The 27,847-nt window shown below is 36.1% G+C and overlaps 1 protein-coding gene across 1 annotated transcript in view; it reads left to right on the forward strand.

The window, feature by feature from the left end:
• Positions 1 to 16,718, forward strand: part of LOC127851120 (mutS protein homolog 5-like) — a 26,429-nt gene extending 9,711 nt beyond the window's left edge. The window contains exons 4-11 of the mRNA XM_052384680.1: positions 2,636 to 2,762; positions 4,044 to 4,193; positions 6,357 to 6,431; positions 9,028 to 9,171; positions 9,880 to 10,017; positions 12,843 to 12,916; positions 14,691 to 15,468; positions 15,504 to 16,718. Of these exons, the coding sequence (XP_052240640.1) occupies positions 2,636 to 2,762; positions 4,044 to 4,193; positions 6,357 to 6,431; positions 9,028 to 9,171; positions 9,880 to 10,017; positions 12,843 to 12,916; positions 14,691 to 14,796 (814 nt within the window). The 3' untranslated portion in view covers positions 14,797 to 15,468; positions 15,504 to 16,718. The remainder of the gene's footprint in view (positions 1 to 2,635; positions 2,763 to 4,043; positions 4,194 to 6,356; positions 6,432 to 9,027; positions 9,172 to 9,879; positions 10,018 to 12,842; positions 12,917 to 14,690; positions 15,469 to 15,503) is intronic.
• The last annotated feature ends 11,129 nt before the right edge of the window (positions 16,719 to 27,847 follow it).

The raw sequence follows: 27,847 nt of genomic DNA on the forward strand, positions 1-27,847 counted from the left end.
TTTCGACATTTTCTCAACCATAACACGTAGTTATATAGACACTTTCTTCTGTACATATTGTGTGCTGAAGGTTATACTGAAAGCGCTTGATGAAGCGGAAAGAATCCGGGTATTTTGGACCCGGGTATTTCCGAGACAGATTTACTCGTTACGCAGAGGAAAATACAATACGTGTAATCGGCAATTTCAATTGGGTTTCGGTACGCATGGTTTTATTTTTCTATGCCTAAGCGGCTATTTTACATTGGGTATTTACGCAAATACGCACCTTATCTGTAGCTCTGTAGATTTTGTGAATTTGTTAATAATATTTATATACCCCGCCAATGAGAAGGTCAATAGAATTAATCGTATGTCATGCACTTAGTTTTGCAAACAAGTCTCTTATAGTTTATAAAAATTAAACTTTATAGATATGTTGTTTAAACAAAATAGAACTGTGAAACATGATTTTCATGTATGGCGGTATATTCTTTGCAGAGTTGTATACCCTTGAACTTAGGAAAATGTCTGATGCTTACATAATTGTACATTTGTTCTTTGTGTTGCCAAGTGTTTTATGTCTATCAAAACGTAACTTTTTAAGATATTGTTCTTACTATGCAGAAGTGCAAGACATTATTTTTGTGTATGGTTTGGAATAAAATCTATCACGCATTTTAGGATTTCAATTATGAGGTGCACATGGTCATTTTTTAAATGGATGTAAATTTGAGTGGAAATTCTATAGTTGGTGGTAAGTCACTCTTTACTGAAGTTCTGCATGGCAGGCTTCACAATTTCTAGATCAAATTTTACACTTAAAAACAGGTGCCAAGTTTTACACAAAATCAAGCTTCTTCTGCTGTCATTAATTAGCATTAGTGTAAAATATTGGTTAAGATTAATCATATTTAGTCTGCAATCAGGTGCACAGATGTATCATAGTAAACAAAAGATAAATTGCCCATAAACAAGTTATCAAATTTGAATGGTTCATCAAAGCATATGATATGATTGTTATTATCTGAAGGAAAATGAATCTGTTAAAAGTAACAGGGATGAAGTTTGAATTGTAAGTTGGAATCGTCTTATTCCTTATTTTATAGACATGTCCTGATGGAACTCTGTTGTAGCACTTGTATGTCTTTTGCAGACACCCCATACAGGAACTGTATTATAGGACTTGTGTGTCCCAATCATTTTTGTTCAGATACTTAATACAGGAACTTTGTTGTAGCACTTAAGCGTCTCAATAATATTGTGCAGACATCCCATACAGGAACTGTGCTGTAGCACATGTGTGTGTCTCAATCATATTTTTCAGACACCTCATACAGGAACTGTGTTGTAGCACATGTGTGTGTCTCAATCATATTTAACAGACACCCCATACAGGAACTGTGTTGTAGCACATGTGTGTGTCTCAATCATATTTAACAGACACCCCATACAGGAACTGTGTTGTAACACTTAAGTGTTTCAATAATATTTTGCAGACACCCCAAACAGGAACTGTGTTGTAGCACATGTGTGCCTCAATCATATTTTGCAGACACCCCATACAGGAACTATTTTGTAGCACACTTGTGTCTCAATCATATTTTGCAGACACCCCCATACAGGAACTATTTTGTAGCACACTTGTGTCTCAATCATATTTTGCAGACACCCATACATGAACTGTGTTGTACCACATTTGTGTCTCAATCATAGTTGCAGACATCCCATACAGGAACTGTGTTGTAGAACTTGTGTCTCTCAATCATATTTTGCAGACACCCCAAACAGGAACTGTGTTGTAGCACATTTGTGTCTCAATCATATTTTGCAGACACCCCATACAGGAACTGTGTTGTAGCACATTTGTGTCTCAATCATATTTTGCAGAAAACCCATACAGGGAACTGTGTTGTAGCATATGGAGACACCCCATACAGGAACTGTGTTGTAGCACATGTGTGTCTTCAATCATATTTTGGAGACACCCCATACAGGAACTGTATTATAAGACTGTGTGTCTCAATCATTTTTTGGAGACACCCCATACAGGAACTGTGTTGTAGCACAATTGTGTCACAATCATATTTTGGAGACACCCCATACCAGGAACTGTGTTGTAGCACATGTGTGTCCTCAATCATATTTTTGCAGACATCCCATAAAGGAACTGTGTTGAAGCACATTTGTGTGTCTCAATCATATTTTGGAGACACCCATACAGGAACTGTGTTGTAGCACAATTGTGTCGCAATCATATTTGCAGACACCCCATACAGGAACTTGCGTTGTAGCACTTGTTTGTCTCAATCATATTTTGCAGACACTCCATAAATGAACTGTGTTGTAGCACTTGTATGTCTCAATCATATTTTGCAGACACTCAATACAGGAACTGTGTTGTAGCACTTGTGTGTCTTAATCATATTTGCAGACACCTTATGCAGGAACTGTGTTGTAGCACTTGTGTGTCTCAATCATATTTTGCAGACACCCCATGCAGAACTGTGTTTGAGGACATTTGTGTGTCAATCATATTTTGCAGACATCCCATACAGGAACTGTGTTGTAGCACTTGTGTGTCTTAATCATATTTTGCAGACACCTATACATGAACTGTGTTATAGTAAATTTGTGTCTCAATCATTTTTTGCAGACACCCAATACAGGAACTGTGTTGCAGCACATTTGTGCCCAATGACGTCCAGAGTAACTCTGAGTATGGCAGGATTAAGGTGCTCACTGGGCCCAATGCGTGTGGCAAGTCTATCTACTTGAAACAGGTTGGTAAAAGATAAACACCCAACCTCTGTGTTAAGATCAACTTAATTCTATGACCAGCCCTTTAAACGGACACTTGAAAAGACCTGATGGTGGTTCACATCAAGTGCTTTGGCATCTCTTACTCTTTATTACTCTGCAAGTTAATCATAATGGTCATTTTTAGAGAAAAACGCAAACTTGTGTGCATTCAAATCTAAACCTATGTAGACAAAAGTCATAAGGTCGCCGTGGTGTAATGGATATGGTGTCCGCCTTGCGACCGGGAGGTCACGGGTTCGATCACCACTGTGGGAGCGTTCTTTAGATCTCCCCCAAAGACACCAAGTACTGGTTCTAGGCCCAGGAAACGGACTCTAGAGCGTTTATATAAGCCTAAGGCTTTCGACGCAATCGAGCTAAAATAAATAGGTTTAAACTAAAAGTCATTTTGTTGCAATGGCAGGTTTTGATCACAGTATAATATTGTATTTATGCTTGCAACTTATCCTTTAGCATGAAAAAGTAAAACTGCAATAGTAAGATAAATAGTAAAATATTTTCTTTGATATGTTATGTACCTTAATTTTTTACTGTTTTCAGTATTAAATGTTATTTATCAATTTGTCTTTGATCAATGTTTTTACATGAGTACGATTTCAGATCATCTATAATGATTTTAACAATTCACCTGTCAACACTGTATTATGTGAATTGGGAATAAGACATCAAACTGGGAATGGACATCATTTTGGTGATTTTCTCAAACAAAACTATTCATTTCATGATCTACATATATTTTTGTAATATATAATCTATAATTTAAGCTAAATATGAAATTTTCCATGACTTTTTCATTAACAGTGATTGAATTTTTATCATTTAAAGTGTATTTTTAAGCCGTGTCCATGCGCGGCATGGACACAGTTTCATTTCATGAGGATTTTTCTTTTTTAATTAATAAAAAATCCAGTTTTGAAGTAAAATAAATTTAAATGATGCTATTATATATGCAAGTATATGTTTTAATTATAATTTGTAAAACTAGATAAATACAAACAGTTAAAAACTGCATATTATGCACTTTTGATAAAACACAATTTATTCCCAAATTGATGTCTTATTCCCAATTCACATAATACAGTGTTTGTCTTACTATTGTTGCGGCATTAATCGTTTTAATTTCCTAGAATAGCTGTTGTTTGACTATTGGATGTGGAGTTAATAGAATTCATATTCCATTATCAGTAAGAAATTGATATTAATCATTGTCTAGAACTATAACTGCTATTTGATTACTGCAGGTGGCATTGATTGTGTTCATGGCCCAGATTGGCAGCTTTGTCCCTGCAGAGGAGGCCCATATTGGCCTGGTGGACCGGATCTACACGCGCGTACGCTCGCTGGAGAGTGTCTCAGTTGGACTGTCCACCTTCATGATTGACATCAACCAGGTATCTTATGTAACATCATGTAATTGGGTAGTGCGTTTCTATTGTAAACATGCTTCTGTCGTATCTAATAAAGTGCAGACAAATGTTGGCAACAGGAAGGTGAGCTTATTGTTACAATTCTGCAGCATACAAGTTGAATATTTATTCTGCATTTAATATTGAATAGATATAAGCATTTCTGGGATAATAAGACTAAATGCATGTGCTTAAAGTTTCATCCCAGATTAGCCTGTGCAATCTGCACAGGCTATTCAGGGAAGTAACTTTCCCGCTTTTTAGCTCACCTGATTGCTCAGGTGAGCTTTTAGGATCGGTCTTTGTCTGTCGTCCGTCTGTCCACATTTGGTTAATGTAAACACTCTTTCACATATAGTGAAAACATGTGAACACTCTAGAAGTCTCATTTTTGGTCCAATCTTCATGAAATTTTGTCAGAACATTTTTTTCCTAGATACGTGAGTTTAGTTCGAAAATGGTTCCGGTCCATTGAAAAACATGGCTGCCAGGGGGACAAGGCAGTATTCCTTATATTTATAAAGTAGAAAACACTTTTGGACAGTCAAGAAGTCACATTTTTTGCCCAATCATTATGAAATTTTGTCAAAACATTGTTTTATTGATATCTTGGATGAGTTAAAAAATGGTCCAGATTGGTGAAAAAACATGGCCGCCAGTGGGCGGGGGCAGTTTTCTCTATATGTATATAGTGAAAACATGTGAACACTCTAGAAGTCACATGTTTGGTGCAATTTTCATGAAATTTAGTCAGAACATTTGTTTTCCAGATAAGAGAGTTGAGTTTGAAAATGGTTCTGGTCCGTTGAAAAACTTGGCTGCTAGGGGGGGGGGGGGACACATTTTTATATTGTAAATAAAGCTTGTGAACACTCTAGAAGTCACATTTTTTGCCCAATCATCATGAAACTTGGTGAAATCATTGGTTTTATTTATCTCATATGTGTTTGAAAATGGTCCCGATTTTTTGGTAAAAAAACATGGCCCCCAGGTTGGATGGGGCAGTTTTCCTTATTTGACTATATAGAGAAACCTTGTGAACACTCTAGAAGTGACATTTTTTTGCCTAATCATCATGCAACTTAGTCAAGACATTGGTTTTATTGATATCTTGGACAAGTTGGACAATGGCTCAGATCGGTGAAAAAAGCACACTTTATAGCTCACCTGATTGCTCGGGTGAGGTTTTAGGACCGACTCCTCTCAGGTGAGCGAACAAGGGCCATCTTGGCCCTCTTGAATACATTTCTTATTAGAAGTCTCTTCTAAAAGAAAGTCTAGTTAAGTTGGAAAGTGTAGTCCCTGATTAGCCTGTGCACACTGCACAGGCTAATCTAGGATGACACTTAACATGTATGTATTAAGCCTAGTTTTCCTAGAATGCATTGCTTCTGTAGTAACTCATAGTTTGCAAATAACTGTTGGCTACAGAAATGTGAGCTCATAGTAACATGAAAGTAACAATACTCAAGCAAACATGCTTCATAAGTACTTCAAGAAGCATGCTGCATTAATATTGAATAAATATGAGCCCTGCCCTTTGAAAACTGGTCTTAATGTACATGTTTTAAGTATTGCCATAGATAAGCCTGTGCAGTCTGCACAGGCTAATCAGAGACAACCTTTTCCACTTAAATGGTATTTTATGTTTAACTCTTTCAGTGCTGGAACCGAATTTTGAAGGCCTTTGCAAACAGTTTGGATCCAGATGAGACGCCACAGAACGTGGTGTCTCATCAGGATCCAAACTGTTTGCTATTCTTATAGTATTCTTTGAAACAAATGGAAGAAAATGCTAATTTTAGAAATAAAGCAGACAACATTTTAGCAGACAACAAATTTCCCAGCATGCAAAGGGTTAAAGGAATACTCTTCTTAGCAAAAATCCAGTCTAGGCAAACAGTTTTGTCCCTCAGATTAGCAGGATAATCTGGAACCAAACTTTATGTACATGCATGAAGCCCTGTTTTCTTAGAGCATGGCTTACACAGTAGACCTAGTAGAGCATAACTTAATTGTATCTGATGTACAATTAGCCTGTGACTTTGCCACTGAATGTGTCTTCTGTATGACCAGATTCCTATAGAATGTATGTTATATGATAGATCTTTGCCCAGTACAATGTATATTGAAATCTTGGTTTTACAGATGTCAGAAGCATTGCGCAATGCTGGAGAAAACTCCCTGTGTATTGTGGACGAATTCGGAAAGGGAACTGACATGGTATGCTTTCTTAATTAAAAAATGAATGGTTCAATATGGGAAAGACATTTGTATTTCAATCGTTTGAAGGATTGAACATTTTTCTTAGGAACATGTATTATTTTATTATTATTATGCCCCCCTTCGAAGAAGAGGGGATATATTGTTTTGCACATGTCGATCGGTCAGTTGGTCGGTCGGTCCGTCGGTCCGTCCACCAGATGGTTTCCGGATGATAACTCAAGAACGCTTAGGCCTAGGATCATGAACTTCATAGGTACATTGATCATGACTGGCAGATGACTAGGTCAAAGGTCAAGGTCACAGTGACTCGAAATAGTAAAATGGTTTCTGGATGATAACTCAAGAATGCTTAGGCCTAGGATCATGAAACTTCATAGGTACATTGATCATGACTGGCAGATGACCCCTATTGATTTTCAGGTCACTAGGTCAAAGGACAAGGTGACAGTGACTTAAAATAGTAAAATGGTTTCCAGATGAAAACTCAAGAATAATGATGCCTAGGATCATGAAACTTCATAGGTACATTGATCATGACTGGCAGATGACCCCTATTTATTATTAGGTCACGAGGTCAAAGGTCAAAGTCACAGTGACTCGAAACAGTAAAATGATAACTCAAGAATGCTTACGCCTAGGATCATAAAACTTCATAGGTACATTGATCATGACTGGCAGATGACCCCAATTGATTTTCAGGTCACTAGGTCAAAGGTCAAGGCCACAGTCACTCGAAACAGTAAAATGGTTTCAGGATGATCACTCAAGAATGCTTACGCTTACGATCATGAAACTTCATAGGTACATTGATAATGACTGGCAGATGACCCCTATTGATTTTCAGTTCACTAGGTCAAAGGTCAAGGTCACAGTGACTCGAAATAGTAAAATGGTTTCCGGATGATAACTCAAGAACGCTTACGCCTAGGATCATGAAACTTCATAGGTACATTGATTATGACTGGCAGATGACCCCTATTAATTTTCAGGTCACTAGGTCAAAGGTCAAGGTCACAGTGATTTGAAACAGTTAAATGGTATCCTGATGATAACTCAAGAATAATTAGGCCTAGGATCATGAAACTTCATAGGTACATTGATCATGACTGGCAGATGACCCCTATTGATGTTCAGGTGACTAGGTCAAAAGTCAAGGTCACAGTGACAAAAAATGTATTCACACAATGGCTGCAACTACAACTGACAGCCCATATGGGGGGCATGCATGTTTCCTAAACAGCCATTTTTGGTTTTTGTCTCAAATGGTACTAATCATCCTGGTCCTGAGGATGGGGGTTATGGGGGTAAAGATCCTAATTGTATTTTTACGTCAATTAACTCATATTGAAAGCATTACAAACATGGATTAAGTTTTTGTGACACCAACATATTGCTTAGTTATATTAATTAGGTATACCCATCACACAAAGTTTGAAAGTGGGTTTATTTGGGTCTTATGAGTTTGAGTTTGTGGAGAAAAACTACTTCCACATTTCTCAAGCCATTAAATTGTGTAGTTTCCCCTTGAAATAGCAGGGTATGAGTAACCTTTGTGACAACGCCGGGGTTTTGAATTAAAAATGAGCCTTATCTGGAAAATGGGGCTTTATGCATGAGCGTAAAGTGTTGTCTCAGATCAGCCTGGCAGGTGGGACACATTCTGCTGAGAACAGATATTCGTACGGAAGAGACTTCCGTAAAAAGAAAAACATTGAAAAAGCGGAAAGTGTGGTTCCTGTATTGAGCATGAATGGAGTTATCTCACCATGCATGTCATCTGTTAGCAGATAGATGGTTTGGCATGTTGACTATTTACAGATAAATGGTCTGGCATGTTGACTGTTTACAGATAAATGGTCTGGCATGTTGACTGTTTACAGATAGATGGTCTGGCATGTTGACTGTTTACAGATAGATGGTCTAGCATGTTGACTGTTTACAGATAGATGGTCTGGCATGTTGACTGTTTACAGATAGATGGTCTGGCATGTTGATTGTTTACAGATAGATGGTCTGGCATGTTGACTGTTTACAGATAGATGGTCTGGCATGTTGACTGTTTACAGATAGATGGTCTAGCATGTTGACTGTTTACAGATAGATGGTCTGGCATGTTGACTGTTTACAGATAGATGGTCTGGCATGTTGACTGTTTACAGATAGATGGTCTGGCATGTTGACTGTTTACAGATAGATGGTCTGGCATGTTGACTGTTTACAGATAGATGGTCTGGCATGTTGACTGTTTACAGATAGATGGTCTGGCATGTTGATTGTTTACCGATATATGGTCTGGCATGTTGACTGTTTACAGATAGATGGTCTGGCATGTTGATTGTTTACCGATATATGGTCTGGCATGTTGACTGTTTACAGATAGATGGTCTGGCATGTTGACTGTTTACAGATAGATGGTCTGGCATGTTGATTGTTTACCGATAGATGGTCTGGCATGTTGACTGTTTACAGATAGATGGTCTGGCATGTTGACTGTTTACAGATAGATGGTCTGGCATGTTGACTGTTTACAGATAGATGGTCTGGCATGTTGACTGTTTACAGATAAATGGTCTGGCATGTTGACTGTTTACAGATAGATGGTCTGGCGATTCTGTGTGCGAGCATCAAGCACTGGGTAGGCCAGGGTACCTCGTGTCCCCATGTGTTGGTCAGCACTCACTTCCACACCATGATACAGCGGCACCTCCTGCCCAGGTCACCACTTATCAAGTACCTGGTATACACTGACAGTGGTCTTAACTCTGTACATTGAATGAGATATTTGCTTATGCAACACAACCCACACCAACATGGAAAATCATTTACAAAGTAAATAGCTTGAAATTACATGTAATTCCAAATTCGTCCCAATTTGTGTGAGTCTAGTAAGTTTATAAGATAGGGATGCTGAAAAGCACTTTATGTTCTCACTTTCCTTTTAAATGGTATTTTTATGCCCCCGAATCGAAAGATCGGGGGCATATTGTTTTTGGCCTGTCTGTCAGTGGTCTGTGTGTCTGTATGTCTGTGTGTCTGTCCTTAGCCTTGGTCATAACTTTTGCAATATTGAAGATAGCAACTTGATATTTGGCAAGCATGTGTGTCTCATGGAGCTGCATATTTTAAGTGGTGAAAGGTCAAGGTCAAAGTCATTCTTCAAGGTCAAAGGTCCAAAAAAAATTAATTCAAAGCAGCGTATTAGGGGGCATTGTGTTTCTGACAGACACATCTCTTGTTTCTAAAATATATTTATATGGAAAGTGTTGTCCTTGATAATCCTGTTTTGACTTAATAGGCTAATCAGGGACGACACTATATGCCCAACGTTTACATAGTGTGTCTTTGCGTCCAGGTAAGCAACCACAACTATTGTGATGCACTTGTATTACAATTGTGCAGTTTATTACCAATATATGCCTGTTGTACGTGTACTGTACTACATCAGACCCTGGAGACCCTAGAGAATGGCGTGGAGCTGGTGTTCCTGTACCAGCTAGTGGAGGGTCAGACCAGCTTCAGCTACGCCTGTCACGTGGCTGCACAGGCTGGACTTCCTTCAGACATTGTCAAGAGGGGCATAGAGGTGAGTTATGTTAAAACTTATTTAAGCTTGATTGCATCGAAAGACCTTAGGCTTCTTGAAATGCTATCTAGTCTGTTTTCAGGGTAGAATCAGTATTTGATATCTATGGATGACATCTTAAGAATGCTCCCACAGTGGCCATCAAACCCTCAGAAAGATACCTTTTTATGCCCCCAGATCGAATGATCGAGGGTATATTGTTTGTGGCCTGTCTGGCTGTCTGCCATTGTATGTGTGTGTCCCAAATCTTTAACCTTGGTCATAACTTGTGTAATATTGAATATAGAAACTTGATATTTGGCTTGCATGTGTATCTTATGGAGCTGCACATTTTGAGTGGTGAAATTTCAAGGTCATCCTTCAAGGTCAAAGGTCAAATATATGGCTTCAAAGCGCAGTAGGGGGCATTGTGTTCACAAACACAGTTCTTGTTATTTTTAGGTCAATATGTCACAGGTCAAGGTCACAGGGGCTTGTAACAAAACATTTATTTCTTCTCAATATCTTGAGAATGCATTGACCTATTTATTCTTATGCAATTTTGTAAAGTAGTGAAAGAAAAGACGTCTACTGATTTTGAGGTCACAAGATCAAAAGTCAAGGTCACAGAGGTTTGTAACTGAATTTGTGTGGCTGTATATTTTGAGAATTATTTAAACTATAAACATGCACATTGGTAAAATGGTTAGAATGGAGGAAAAAAGTCATATTTTGATTTTAAGGTCAGCATGTCAAAGGTCATTCAAGCTTGTATCACGAAATGGGTTTGTGCATAATGTCAAGGGAATGCTTTGACCTACAATCATCTAAACTGTTATGATGGTTACTTGAAAGGAAACAATTACTCTCTTGATTTTGATTTCAAGTGGACAAAGGTCAAGGTCAGAAATTCTTTTAACAAGAAATTGGTTTCTGCACAATATTTTGAGAACACTTTGACATACAATACTGCAAATTGGCATGGTGGTAACTTGGGCTGATTGGAAGAGGGCCCATTAAATTTAAGTTCATCAGGCCAAAGGTCAAGACATTGGTTTCCGTTGAATATCTAGTGATCAACTAAATTGTTATGCTGGTTACTTGGGGAGTTAGAAAGATGTCTACACAAAGATCATGGCCATACATGCTTGTAACATTTAAATTGCTTCAACACAAAATCTAGAGAATTGTAAGGATCATATCAATTAGTGTGTTGTTAAGTCTTGGCAAAGGACGACCTGTAATTAATGTCAAGTAGAGAGTATATTGATTGATGGTGCGCAAGAATCATAACTCTTGCTTTGGTATGCTGAGAGTAATTGCCCTTTGATCATTTGTTACTTATAAATTTTGTAATTGGGCATATTATGCAAACTATATGAGTTGCCAACTTTAAATTTCATAGGTAGATATACAGTCAATCTTGTATCAAGAGACCACTAAAGGGAGTAAACAAAAGTGGTCTCTTAATAAAATGGTCTTTAAATAAAAAAGGCCATTCTGGAAGAATGTTTACCCTCAATTTTAATCTATATGAAGGATAATCTCTTTTGTCAACAATGATTTTAACTTTTATACTTAAATGAATATAAACACAATACATAAACAGTATTTTACTGATCATGTGTTTTATTTTTTCACTTATTATAAATTATCATATATTTTAAATGAATTGTGTGTACATATTTATTTGCAAAAACAACATAGACAAGGAAATATTTTTCGCGTTTTTTTTCACCTGACACATAATTTTCCACGTCTTCAAAAACACCTCGGCTTTACGCTTAAGAATGTTCTGAATTTGAGTTTTACCGACTCAAAACTCATCTGCAATTCCAAAACCCGAATTTTCTCGTTCAACGTTAACACTTTTTGTTTTGACATTTTAATTTCTGCATGTACGCTTAAGGAAATCTGACTCGATTATGATACATAATGAGCTGAAAAAATTAAAACACGTCAATTGAAAACAAACAAACAGACCTGATTGGAAAATTTATTAAGTAGATAATAAATAAGTGATTGGCTAACAAATATCTACAAATTATCATAATTACAAATTGGTAATGTACAGATTTCGACAGATGTTGCCGATTAATAGTTTATTTTCCGCACTTCTCAGGAAATGTTTGTCGCGTACATTGCATTGTTTCTGCACCTGTTATCTATACTTGAGAAAAATCGGCGTTGTCTCTTAACGTTCCACATAGTAAACTTTTTAAGCTGTAGACTGTGCGTAAAACGTTCTTCTATTATTGAACTCAATAAATTGATATGCAGTCTACAACAATACCGGTCAGAACCGGTCAACGAGACAAAGCATAATCATAATGGTTGGTGTGAAAACAAAGCAGCTGTGTAACAGTACATCTTATCGGCTTAGATAAACAATTAACACGGATTTGTCCCTGAAAGATCAATACATTAACCACTTTTACCTCCTAGTGGTCGCTTAATTCAAGATATGGTTATCAAAATACATAGAAATAAGCGGTCGCTGGTCGCGTAAGACAAAAGTCGCTGAATACAATATCATTATATAGCAAAAAAGCTCCGTGGGATTTCAAAATGGTCGCATAAGACAAAGGTCGCTTAATACAAGTGGTCGCATCCACAAGATTGACTGTATATCAATTATGGGCAATGCAGTTTGCATTGTTTTAAACAAGTTCTAAAAACTGAACGCCTTTTGCCCCCGTGACAAAGCAAAACACAAGGGTGATATATCAGACAAAAATATACAGATCTAGTTATTTCTTATAATTATCTATTTTGGTAACATGCCCTTAAATTGACAAAGCATATAAGTGAGTATCCTCCAGTTTAAGCTTGTTGGTGGGTTCCAGGTGTCAGAATTGCTGCGTCAGTGTAAACCAGTCCAACGCGTAGACACGCTGGATACAGACACACAGAACAAAAGGTGGAAACGGTCTTGAAGGTTCTTTGTTATTAATAGGTCTTTATTGATACTAGAGAATATGTGTTTCTTTTTGTGTATGATCAAATTGTATAAGATCCCAGGGGGTTTTCCTCGCTTCATTGGGAAGAGGCCCTAGCCTATGAATTTTGGGAAGAAATTGCTCATTTTGGGAAGAATTCTCGCTAAAATTACTACTTTGGGAAATGAAAAAGCTGGTGTAAGTTAGGATTTTTGGGAAAACTTCATGATTTTAAAGAAATTTTCAATTGGGAAGTGGCCTTTAATAGGCCCCTGTTATTAAAGGCTGAAAACCCCTGGATCCCCTGATACAAAGTGAAGGGGAGTATACAGGAATCACCAAGGACACCTTTCCGTCTGTCTGTCCATTTGTCAGTCTGTCCGTCCTTAGACACAAATTTTTTCGCAAGAGTTCTTAACACTTAAACGTACAATATTTAAACTTGCCTACATTCCTCCTTATCTCTTTCAGAGCTGGAACCGAATTTTGAAGGCCTTTGCAAACAGTTTGGATCCAGATGAGATGCAAAAGTGGCGTCTCATCAGGATCCAAACCGTTTGCTGTTCTGATAGTATTCTTTGAAAAAAAAAATCAAAGAAAATGCTAATTTTAGAAATTTAGCAGACAACATTTTAGCAGACGACAAATTTCCCAGCATGCAAAGGGTTATGATATGAAGTGCTGCATGTGTCTTTTCTATCATCATTGAAAATTACTAAAGTTCTGCCCCTTTTAAAACATAAATTTCTGAAACATACTTATTATTATTATTATAATACAGTCCACTCTCGTTATCTCGAAGTCGTCGGGAACAAGAAAAAAATCAAGATAACGAGAGTTCGAGATATCCGATAAGCCGTTTTCAAAGAAAAAATAAGACGAAAATTTACCCGGGTTTTAACATCTAAATACATGCTAAGTGGTCTAACTAAAGCCGTCACCGTGTGGCATAATAATCTTTACCTGATATATACGCGTTTTTACGAGGCACGATTAATTTGTGCTATTTAAATGCTTAAAATGACGTTTTAAGTATTACAGAATTGCATTAACACATGCGGTTATTATTTTTCTAAACTGTCGAGTAAACATCCGTTTATGTAGCTATTTAAAGTTATGATGCAATTGACGTCCAATCAAGACGAATTTGGGACGGTTTATATACGCAAAAATATAACTCCATGCATTTTGGAATGTTGTTTGTAAAAAACAATAAATCTTTCGGCCTTTCGGCAGGCTGTGTATTAATAGCAGTTAATTGATGTTAATGTGACAGTTAAAGTGACAGGCCTTACTCAAGTGTTAATGGCTAATGACATTACACACGTATGATCATTGATGCAATTAATGGATCAATTTCCTACCGCACAGTATCGGGAGCAGCCGGGCGAAGCGGGACGGTGAAGTATCAAAGAAAAAATTTCGCACCTTTTGCCGACACTGGAACAGTTATTCGCACTTCGAGAAAAACCACAGTAAATACATGTAAAATCGGGACTCGGGACAAAATTTTATATCGAGATATCGAATTATTCGACATAACGAAAATCGAGATATGCGATGTTTATTTGTATAGATAAAGAAGGAAAAAAGTTGGGGCATTGAGCTTACTTCGACATATCGAGAATATCGAGATATCCAATGTCGAGATAACGAGAGTGGACTGTAGACTCTATAAGCAAAAGGTAAGATCTGATAGTATAAGGTTTTGACCATGCTTTGCCACTGACTTACTTCTTTGACCACTCCATGCAGGTGTGAAGCAATTGTACAGCAGTTCTTGGCTCTGGACATTGAGACTGCAGATATCAAGGCCTTCCTGTCACAGTGTGTTCTTCCTACATTTGAAGGGAAACTATGAGGACATAGGTGGTATACTCAAGATTGTGGTGCCCATTGATGATAGAAAACTGAGGACATCGATGGAATTCTTATGAATGTGCTGCTGATTATTGAATGGAAGCTGTGATGATTTTTTTTATTCACATACCTTTGTGGTCTTTCTTTTGTATATTTAAAGCGGAAGTGTTGTCTACAGGGACGCTGTGAGAGTCGTAGGTTTCTTTCTGCCTAAATGAAGGATTGCCCTTTGAATTTCTTTATGCCATTTTTATTGGAAATATTCTTTGGAGGACCAACGTTATAAGATGTTAGCGCTTTTTTTTCACTTTGTAAGTTGGAAAATGAGGTTTACTGCATGTATGTAAAGTGTTGTCCCAGTTTAGCCTATGAATTCTGCACAGGCTTATCAGGGATAACACTTTCTGCTTGTACAGATTTTGTTGTTGAAAGGAAGTCTCTTCAAAACAAAAATAAAGTCTCAATTTAAAGTGTTGTCCCTGATAAGCCTGGGTGCACTGCACAAGGTTATCAGGGATGACACTTTATTCACATGCATTCAAACTCATTTTTCCTGACTAAGGCACATATATTTTAATGATGCATTCTTGGTAAACTTGTTAAGGCTATTCTGATTATATTTGTCAGGTTTGCTTTAGGATTGTGTGATATTGTGTGTTATATGGGATGCTGTGTTTGTTTAATGATATTGTTTGATGTCGTTGTCAGGTTTGCTTTAGGATTGTGTGATATTGTGTGTTATATGGGATGCTGTGTTTGTTTAATGATATTGTTTGATGTCGTTGTTTTCAAAAATATTATTTACTTTGTGGAAATTGTTTCACTTGTTTGCTACATTTGACTAATATATGGTGAACATTTGAAAAGTATAAGAAATCAAATTGAAGATAATGTGTGATGAATTATCATAAATATTCTGGCCAAATTAAAGAAACATATGATTTACTTTACACTTCACATGGTTTTGACTAGCTTTAAGTATTTTAGCTTGGCTCTGGGAAAATGGGGCTTAATGCACGTGTGTAAAGTGGCGTCCCATTTAAGCCTGTACAGACTAATCAGGGATCACACTTTTTGCCTTATCTAGATTTTCACAAAGAAGATTCCTTTAACAAAAAAATTCCATAATAGTGGAAAGTGTCATCTCTGATTACCGTATGTGGACTGCTAATATGGTATTACACTACACACACTCTGATTACCGTATGTGGACTGCTAATATGGTATTACACTACACACACTCTGATTACCGTATGTGGACTGCTAATATGGTATTACACTACACACACTTTGATTACCGTATGTGGACTGCTAATATGGTATTACACTACACACACTCTGATTACCGTATGTGGACTACTAATATGGTATTACACTACACACACTCTGATTACCGTATGTGGACTGCTGGTATTACACTACACACATGCGTTAAGATCCATTTTCCTAGAATGAGTCTCATTTGCTTATGGACTACTGTATTGGCTTGCATCAATTGGCTTATTTACCTGCGTTGACTTTGTATTATGTAAGAAATATTTACTTGTTATAGCATAGTGACGTTCTACTTGTCTTTGATGTATAAAATATATTATACATAGTTACTTAAAGATGCTAATTCTATGAAGTTAAAGCCTTGGTTTTCTTTATAAACGCATTATTGTTTGAAAGATATACATTAAAAATCACTACTGATAAAAGTCATCTAAAAAGTAAAGTGTGTTTTATTGCGTATTAATTTAGCCTGTCAAAACGCCTGTTTATTTACATTTCGCTGTATATCGGATTTTGGTCAAGCAATGCTAAAGTTGTAGAAGCCCTTAGTGTCTGTGAGTTGTTGCTGCGAACGAATACAGAAATATTTCTTGAGCAAATAATCAAAGCCAGGGATTAAAAATGTTAATAAAGAAACACAGAAAAGTTTGGCATTTTTGTTTAATTAAAAGGTAATTGTTTGCTTTTTTTTAAAAAAAACATGTCAATGTTGCAAGTAGGGATTTATTGTCCCCTATCGGTTTCACCGGTGGGGACTTATGATTTTCGCTCTTGTGTCTGTCACACTTTTCTGGATCCTGCAATAACTTTAAAAAGTTCTTAATATTTGTTCATTTAACTTGAAACATAGATAGATGGAAATAAGGACATTATGCACGTCATTTCATTTTGTTCCTGTGTCAAAAATTCTGGTTGCTATGGCAACAAATAAAACAAGAGGGCCATTATGGCCCTGAATCGCTCACCTGACTCATTAAGATCAGATGAAAACTATGACCTCTATTGTCTACACAATGTTTTTCTATGATTTGACCTAGTGACCTAGTTCCTGACTCTAGATGACCCAAATACAATCCCAATCCAGATTTCATCAAGATAAATATTCTGACCACAGTTCATAAATATTGGATGAAAACTGTGACCTCTATTGTCAACACAAGGTTTTTCTATTTATTTGACCTTGATTTTTACCCCAGATGACCCAAATACAATCCCACCCAGATTTCATCAAGAATTCTGACCAAATTTCATAAAGGTTGGATGAAAACTGTGATCTCTAATGTCTACACAAGGTTTTTCTATTATTTGACCTAGTGACCTAGTTTTTGACCCCAGATGACCCAAATAAAATCCCAACCCAGATCTTATCAAGATAAACATTCTGACCAAATTTCATAAAGATTGGATGAAAACTGTGACCTCTATTGTCTACAGAAGGTTGTTCTATTATTTGACCTAGTGACCTTGTTTTTGACCCCAGATGACCCAAATACAATCCCAAACCGGATTTCATCAAGATAAACATTTTGACCAAATTTCATCAAGATTGGATGCAAACTGTGACCTCTACTGTCTACACAAACAAATTGTTGACGGACGGACGCACGGACACACGCAGGCACGCACAACGGACGCCGGACATCACATGATCACATAAGCTCACCGTGTCACTTCATGACAGGTGACCTAAAAATATGTGTCGGAGATAAACATGAACAGTTGTGGTTAAAATCCCATAGAAACAAGGTCTGTTTGTAAAACATGCATGCCCCCCTATATGGGCTATAAGTTGTAGTAGAAGCCATTGTGTGAATACGTTTTTTGTCACTGTGAATGGTGGTGGTGGTGGTGGTGGTGGTGGTGTAGTAGTAGTAGTAGTAGTAGTAGTAGTAGTAGTAGTAGTAATAGTAGTAGTAGTAGTAGTAGTAGTAGTAGTAGTAGTAGTAGTAGTAGTAGTAGTAGTAGTAGTAGTTAGTAGTAGTAGTAGTAGTAGTAGTAGTAGTAGTAGTAGTAGTAGTAGTAGTAGTAGTAGTAGAAGTAGTAGTAGTACATGTAGTAGTAGTAGAAGTAGTAGTAGTAGTAGTAGTAGTAGTAGTAGTAGTAGTAGTAGTAGTAGTAGTAGTAGTAGTAGTAGTAGTAGTTGTAGTAGTAGTAGTGGTAAAAGTAGTAGTAGTAGTGGCAGTAGTAGTAGAAGTGGTAATAGTAGACGTGGTGGTGGTGGTGGTGGTGGTAGTAGTAGTAGTGCAGGGTTCGCACAGGGCTTGAAAAGTGCTTGAAAACGAGTCCAAGGCTTGAAAAGCCCTTGAACAAAGGTTGGCCTTGAAAAAGTGCTTGAAAAGTGCTTATTTCATGTAAAAAAGCCTTGAAAATGTTTTTTTTATGCTCAAAATTACTTTTATCATCGCTTTAATTATTTTACTTAAATCGTTATTAAGGGAAATATTATGAAAATTTATCATAAATTCCTTCGCGCAAAAAAGTTGAATACGAAATATAAGTTTTGTACACTATTTAGTACGAAACGTTATGTGTACACGTCACAGATTATGTGTGCTACGTCAGAGGTTCTCCATTGTGATCAATTTTTGCGAGTAAAAACGCAGGGATGGGGAAGTGTCCTTTCAAACCAGGGTGGTTAACTGAATAAGAGGAGAGAGCTGGAAGAACTGGAAAAGGAAATCAATTCTGTTAAAGACAAATGTTATAGTAACTGACTGCTGTTTAAATGTAATGAACTAGTCTGCTTGATGTGAGCATGGAAAAAGACAATGTGTTTGTATGTAATAACTTTTAAAAGTAAATACAGTACAGCCAATGCGGAACAAACGTATTACGCGATCCGCGGCGGCAAGGCGAAATGAGTCGATGCCGCGTCAGTATGCGGCGGCAAGTCGCATTTCGCTGCGAAACTTCGCATCTGTCCGCCGAGGCATGCCGCGATCCGCGACATGATGCCGAGTCGATGCGCATCATGAAATAAAAAATCTTTTTAAAATTTTTAGTTACATGTAGTAAACAAATTTTGAAAGAACAATTATAATAATAATTAAAATCATAATAAATTTATTGTGCGCGGAGTGTATTAGCATAAACATGTAAGCATAGTTAATGTGTCTGGCCAATTAAGTTTGTTTCCCGCCCGTAGTGTATGTATTTCACACATAAACAATGTCAAGTAATTATGTTTTCGCACATACAAGTGATCAAGGCTCCAGCATATGGTGGATTTATAAATTAATTGCATGTTGATTTTGCTATTATATTTAAGCTGAGAAAATTAGCTGTTTGAAGCCACATCAATAATCAAGACGGTGAGGACGTATTTGTTGTTTTGTTAATTATCAGCTTATTATAACTATTGTTTGAATATGTGTATGTAAACACGTTTTATTTTGTTCATATTATACAGTTAATATCGCTACTAATTACCCGATAATTCTGTATATTCCAGTTTTAAAGCAAATGCTGGTAAATATTTACGATACACAAACATTCTCGATATTTCCTTAAGTATCAAATACATTTTGGCATGTGTTACTATTTATAGAGATGATGAAATAACGTCTAATCGGGGCTTTTTTTTTCAACTGAACACGCGATTTACGCGTGACGTGATGTTCATGTATTTATACAACACAAAATACACCCAAACTTTCCAAACGACGTTCTACATGTCTGCATAATTTTCGCGCGCTTTTTATGAAACAAATGGTATTTTAGCACTGTTTATTTGACGCTAAAATTTGCTAAAGTTCGCGTTAGCATTAAAATTCGGAAGTGTGTTACGGATTACAAATTTAATAATGATAATCGAACGAAACATTAACAGTTGCGTGTAATTTATTCTACGCTTCCCATACATGTATGTACATGTAGGTGGATAACTTTTCACTCGATCCGCCGCGTACGTATGCGGCGGATTAACTCCGCGAAAGTACGCGAGGTTAATACAGACTCTGCGTCGTTGCGCGGATCGATGCCGATTGCCACGGCGATACGCCGCGTGAACACACGATTCGGCGGCCGCGTACTAATAATCTGGCCGTGGTGTAGCCGCGGATTATGTTTGTGCCGCGTTGGCTGTACTGTACATATGTGAGACTCATTGAGTTATGGATGGATAACCTGTATTTCTATGTAATAACTAGAAATAACATGTATGAGTTATTGTGGAATAAGTGTAATGTGTTTGAGCAAATAAAAAAAAAGATATTTACTATGTTAATCTGGTTTGAAAATGCAGTTTTTAAAGGAAACTAACGTACGGTTCTCGGCCTTGAAAATGAAAATTTGGCCTTGAAAAGTCCTTGAAAAGTGCTTGAATTTAGGTTTGAGATTTCTGTTTGAACCATGTAGTGGTACTAGTAGTAGTAGTAGAAGTAGTAGTAGTAGTAGTAGTAGTAGTAGTAGTAGTAGTAGTGGTAGTAGTAGTAGAAGTAGTTGTAGTAGTAGTAGTAGTAGTAGCAGTAGCAGTAGCAGTAGCAGAAGCAGAAGCAGCATTACAAGACCAATACTTAAGAATGATCAAATGGGAAAAGGTAACCTAGCACTGGCAGTAAATATGGGGCTCATTTACAGGTCAGATTTGGAATCTCTGCTGTAAAATGAGATTTTGAATGAATAAAAGGGAGGCAAATCTGTAATAAAAAGAACATGCATAAACCGTAGTTGTTTCCCTTGTTTGAACCATGCTAAATCCTTACAAGTTTGGAAAGAATTGGATGAAAAATTTGGACTTTATTGCATCAACACCATTTTCTCAATTCAAGGGGAGGTAATTCTGTAATCCATGGACCAATAATGCTCATTTTTTGTAGGGTTCGTGTCCTCATTGATATAAAGACACTGTGCAAATTTGGAAAGGGTCGGACAAAAAATGTGGAAGATTTTTGAAAGTTTTCACAAAATAGGCAAAAACGAATAAACATGCAAAGTTCAACGAGCTCCTGTGGCCATGTTTTTTGACGAATCAAATTTCTTTGAACAACTTTTTCAGGGGAGCCTTCAAAGGTCATCCCCGTGAAATTTTTTGAAAATCTGATGAGCGGTTTCTGACAAGAAGATTTTTTAAGGTTTTTACCATATATGGTCATGGCGGCCATCTTGGTTATGTGATCAAGTTTTTTTTAACAATTCTTTTGTCCCATGACCTAGGGATGCTCCACATGAAATTTAGCACTCTGGATCAGCAGACGATTTATTTCATAAATCAATCCCTGGGGTAATAGTCGCCATCTTTCGAACTACTTTCAAAAGTACAACAACAACAATAACAGCAGAAGACAATTTTAATTGCGAAAAGTTGAAAAATTGAGTACATGTGTCACGGTTGTTGAGTGGAATAGTGTTATTTTCGACTGTGTACGAAGCATGTGAACTGGTAGTGGAATAACCGAATTGTTGGTGGAAATGGAATTTAGAAATATATCTAATAATTCATCATTTTTCATGTCATGATCGTGTAGAATTATCATCAGCATCATTTCTGTGGAACATTGCAATATTCAAAATACAAGTGTTTCATAGCTAGGGTGCTTTTGACATAGTTCACTAACCATCAAGACTGAAATGATTCATGCACACAGTCGTGAGGTAAAGTAAATAATTGAATTTGTGCAGAATGTTTATTTTTTACAAATTATTATTTAATTTAACCAATTTATTTTAGATAGATTGCACTGAAACTCAAAGTCTAAAGCTTAGTAAGACACTTAAGCCAGTTTTCTGAGAAGAAACAATACTTGTTCAGAGTATAGCAGGCTCATGCGGCCTCTGGTTTATTTGTTTGGCCTCGGCCTTTAACCTGGGTCGCTTTGATTTCAGGTGTTTAGCCCCCATATCAACAAGGCTTTCTCGACCCTATATGTACTTATTCATATTGTTTAACGATTTTGAGAACCCTCGCTCAGTGCCAGTGGGGATAAAACAGGGACCTTCTTATAGCTAGATGAATGCATCAAATATGCCAGCAACACTTTATGATCAATAACTTTATAATTGATGATTCTGTTCTTTTAACTACATTACTAATTTACCAAAACAATGTGATACACATTTTTATGCTCCCAAAGGAGGGCATATAGTGATCGCACTGTCCGTCTGTCTATCCGTCACACTTTGCATTTAGGTTTCGAAAAAATGCTCATAACTTCTATGTCGCTTCAGATGTAACATTCATATTTGGTATGCATGTGTATATGGACAAGGCCTTCCCATACACACACAAATTTTGACCCCTTTGACATTGAACTTAGGGTCGGCGTTTAGGTTTTGAAAAATGCTCATAACTTCTATCAAAGCGTTTATCGGGGGCGTATGTCATCCTACGGAGACAGCTCTTGTTTTTGCTACTGTCCTCTGCACAAACCATGATATATCTGCATATATGCATCCAACCAAATCAGTAAAACTATTTGTCACTTAATTACAGTAAACTTATTGCATGTTAACTTTTCAACAATAGCTCTATATATATATATCTTGATCTTGAAAAAAACACACATCAAACTTCAAATTGTTTTAGTAAATTATAGGCTTTAAATGGTATTGTGACATTGACAACACTCATGCATGCGACTATACAATTATACAACTATGGAACACATTATTTATGAGAAATTCCAATACATCAACATAACGTCTCAGATTTAAGGCAGATAATCTAGTGCTTTTTTGCTGCCATTTTTACTATTACACATTTTTTTCATTTTATGTTATGATGCATTGATCTTGTTTCTAAATTAACCAAGCAATCATATTAAACTTTTGAAGAAAGATGTTGTCTGATAAATATTGAAAATATAATCACTACAACGTGAACAAAATTCAGTTGAATACTGTGACCAACGAAGATTTGCCAAACAGCAATTCAGATCATGATTTAAATTAAATACAAGTAATATGAAAGTCTGCCTATTGGATCCCAGTTATGACTTATTTTTCAAATCTGCACATTAATTTGCCCTTGGCCATGTAGAATTGGGGACTAAATACCATCAAGTCATGTAAAAAGGAGCAGGGTATAGCACGCTGCTATTGATCTCTTGAGCTTTCACATAAATTTTACGGGTAATTTTCATACAACAAATGATATTATATAGTGTAATGATAAAGCATTATGAGCACAAATTATATCTCTTACTAGTGGTGCAAAAATCAATTAAGTGTCACATTTCAAAAGAAAATTTATATAAAAAGGTATTTTTAATTGTTAAAACGTTATAAAAAGGTTATTTCAATTCACTAAAGCATTTAATTACAAGAACAAGTGCATTTTATGTCCATTACAATACATGTAACAGTATTGGCATTGTATTTATCTGCATTTGATGTGCATTTAATACACTTAAAAATGCAGACCAGACACACTTCTAACAGAAACAAATGTATTTTTTCTGCATTTTTCCAGCATTAATACTCTTCAAGTGTATTTTTTATCATCCCTAATACACTTTACCAGGAAAAAGGTATGTTAAAATGCATTTTTAGTTTGTTTTAAGTATATTTTCAAATGCATTAAGACACTCTTTGCAAAAAATGTTGAACAAATACTTGCAAATATTTTATATAGTAAAGTGAAGTAATAATTAAAGTTTTGCATGAGCATCAAAAACAGTGTCGAATTCATACCAGTGCCTATTTAGTAGCAGTAGGCCTTATAGGGTCTACTTGTGGTAGAAATAATGCATTTTGTATAATACAACATACATAAATTAAAAAATATAGCTGCCCATACAGTTCAATACAATGTTCAATTAACTACACTACCGGGTATGCAAAGTTGAAATATGACATCAAGCTTGGAATAATCTTTTCAACAATGTATAATATGCTGTTTTAATTTATAAGTGAAATAGACACTTGCATATAAAAACTGATTTTACATCAAAACTAAATGTTTAATTTGATTTTTAGCTCCACTGGCCAAAGGTCCTGTGTCCATCGTGCGTCCGTGCATTAACTTTTCCTTTAAACATCTCCTAAACTACTGGTCCAATTCTGATGAAATTTCTTAGGAATGTTCCTGGGGTGAACCTCTTTCACATTTGTTCAAATTATGCCCCTGGGGTCAAATTTGACTTTGCCCCAGGGGGTCACAAAATTGAAAATTTGCTTATATAAGGCCTATTTTGTGAAAACTTTCAAAATCTCCCGTCCATAACCATTGGGCCTAGGGCTATCAAATTTGGTATGTAGAGGCATCTAATAGTCCTCTACCAAATTTGTTCAAATTATGCCCCTTGGGTCAAATTTGACCCTGCCCCGGGGGTCACAAAATTGAACATATGCTTATATCGGGTATATTTTGTGAAAACTTTACAAATCTTCTCGTCCATAACCATTGGGCCTAGGGCTACCAAATTTGGTATGTAGTGGCATCTTATAGTCCTCTACCAAGCTTTTTCAAATTATGCCCCTGGGATCAAGTTTGACCCTGCCCCGAGGATCACAAAATTGAACTTATGCTTATATAAGGCCTATGTTGTGAAAACTTCAAAAATCTTCTTGTCCATAACCATCCGGCCTAGGGCTATCAAATTTGGTATATAGTGACATCTAATAGTCCTCTACCAAATTTGTTCAAATTTAATCCCTAGGGTCAAATTTGACCCTGCCCCTGGGGTCACAAAATTGAACATATGCTTATATGATGCCTATTTTGTGAAAACTTAAAAAAAAATCTTGTCCATAACCATTAGGCCTAGGGCTACACATTTTGGTATGTAGTGACATTGTATAGTCCTCTTTTTAGTTTGTTCAAATTATGCCCCAGGGGTCAAATTTGACCCTGCCCCAGGGGCCACAAAATCAATTATATGCTTATAAAGTGCCTATTTTGTGAAAATTTTAAAACTCTTCTTGTCCTTAACCATAAGGCGTAGGGCTACCAAATTTGGTATGTAGTGACATGTAATAGTTCTCTACCAAGTTTGTTCAAACTATGCCCCTTGGGTCAAATTTGACCCTGCCCGGGGTCACAAAACTGAACATACGCTTATATGGGGCCTATTTTGTGAAAACTTTAAAAATCTTGTTGTCCATAACCATTGGGCCTAGGGCTACCAAATTTGGTATGTAGTGACATCTAATAAACCTCTACCAAATTTGTTCGAATAATGCCTCTGGGGTCAACTTTGACCCTGCCCCAGGAGGTCACAAAACTGAATAAACGCTTATAAAGCGCCTATTTTGTGTAATCTTTAAAAATCTTCTTGTCGAAAACCATTCGTACTATGGCTACCAAATTTGGTATGCAATAACATCGTATAGTCCTCTACCAAGTTTGTTCAAATTATGCCCTTTGGGTCAAATTTGATCCTGACCCGCGGGTCGCAAAATTGAACATTATATACGCTTATATCTTGCTTATTTTGTGAAAACTTAAAAAATATTCTTGTCCTTAACTCTAGGACCTAGGGCTACAACATTTTGTATGAAGTGAGATATAGTAGTCCTCTACAAAGTTTGCTCAAATTATACCCCTTGGGTTAAATTTGACCCAGCCCAGAAGGTCACAAAAGTGTACATGTGCTTAAATAGGGCCTATATTTAAGTATTTGCACATGCAAAGAAATTTGTTTCAGCCTTTTTTTCAGCAGTGGAGCGATACAGGGCCATCATGGCCCTCTTGTTTAAATACTCAAAAAATGAAACCGTGTTCATGCTTGCATGAACACAGTTTATAAATGCTGTCAGAATAATAAAATATGCAATTACTATAATAACTAATGCCAGGGAAAAGTGCTTTTTGTACTAAAAAATTCGAATGAATATTACAATAATACATTCTGAATACTTTGGTATATAATTAACAGTTTTGTCTGAGAAAATCACTAAATTTTATATATTTATTCAAATTCACATAAATCATATTTCAAAAACACATAATTACTTCAAATCCTTTCACACAATACTGAAAAAAATGAAAAAAAATATATGTATATATATATATATATATATACTTGGAAAACTAAAAATTAAATATGTATGTTTCTTTTACATCATTTAGGACTTTTATTTTCAGACAAAGTAGAGTGAAGCTTAAAACAGTATCCAATTGTAAGTCAATTTTGGGAAAATCAACCTTATAATTATTTTCTGTGTTGGTCAATGTCATAATTGGTATAAAATGTATATTGAACTGGAAATTTTCTTTATTTTAAATGATAACATTTGCTTGGTCTGCCATAATTGTCACAATCAAGTGGTCTTTTTACACTGTAGTTTTCTCACTGACTATGGGTTTGTTCTGAGAATGAGCCACACAAAGTATCGTTGGGGAGATGAGTTGTCAATTTTGTGTTTATCAGTCTTTCATAATCCAGTATACATGTACCTGTAAAAAGTGAATTTGCAACTAATAATCACACAATATACACAATTAAAATTGTATGCATTTAGATTTATTTAGTACTGCACATTAATCATTTTCCAAAAATATGTAGCAACATTATATTTTATACTGCTGCAATACTAAAGTAATTTACTAATTAAAGGTCGCTGATGTGTAATGGATGTGGTGTCCACCTAATGATCTGGAGGTCACTGGTTTGATCCCCAGTGTGGGAGCATTCTTAAGAAATCTCCAAGAGACACCCAAGTACTGGTTCTAGGCCCAGGAAACGAACTCAAGAGCATTTCACATACATGCATGTAGTAAGTACTTTAAATTTAATCGAACTAAAAATTGGATAAAAATTAAAAACTGAAACCCTTATTTATACATTTTATTTTGAATCAAGCAAATGTGGAAATTCATTAAAAATAATGAGAAAAATTTAAAAATTCTACTTTAAAGTAATCATGATAATTTAGATTATTTTCAGAATATTTAATGATGATAATGATACAATTATATATTACCTAAATGATAAAAATAAAACATGTAATGTTAATTTATGAAAAAAAAAACGTTTTAATTTTATCAATATCATGGTAATTACAACTAGATACAGGCAATTAGATCAGAAACGTGCATTAATTATATTAATGATCAACCCAGACATTTGTAGTGATTTATGGTCACTATTTTGATTAACGTTCTATACATGACCTGTCATAAAAGGTTTTGTTTAGCCAGTACTACAATCGGCAATGATAGACTGTATTGCATACATATTCCATCGTCTATTATCGATTCGCTTCCTCAAACTGAACAAATATTTAATGTTTACATCGCGAAACGTAATGCATCTAGTTTCACTTTCGGTTTGGTTGGTTTTGTAAACACCGTAATTTCATCTTAAAAATTGGATGATAGGGTGATTAAATAATAATGGAAAAGTAAATCACTTGGATAATAGGTCAAAATGCAACACAAATGAACGTTAATAGTGCTCTTAATATCAAAGTTTTGGTAAAAAGTTTGGCGCTAGTTCAACGCGCATCGTATACAGCCTCATAACAATAGACTGACAACCTTTTGGGTAGTAAAGTAGTAATACAAGGCAATATGGCGACCGTTAGCCACGAGGCCTATCTTACGGAGGAATCCGAGATAGCCGATGTATCACGATTGGAAATTTAGTTGAAATTGGCTCGATGGTTTAGTAGAAGAAGATGTTTACAAATTGTTTACAGACAGACAGACGGACGGACGCCGGACGCTGAGTGATCACAATAGCTCACCCTGAGCTATCGCTCAGGTGAGCTAAAAATCTGACAATGGTGGAGCCAGTAGGGGACATACATGTTTATTGCTTTGCAATAGTTTTGTTTATACTTGAAAAGTCAACAAGTGCCTTTTTTTTAACTAGAGAGAACAACAAATAATGTCA

This window comes from Dreissena polymorpha, chromosome 11 (assembly GCF_020536995.1).
Source record: "Dreissena polymorpha isolate Duluth1 chromosome 11, UMN_Dpol_1.0, whole genome shotgun sequence".
NCBI lineage: Eukaryota > Metazoa > Mollusca > Bivalvia > Myida > Dreissenidae > Dreissena > Dreissena polymorpha.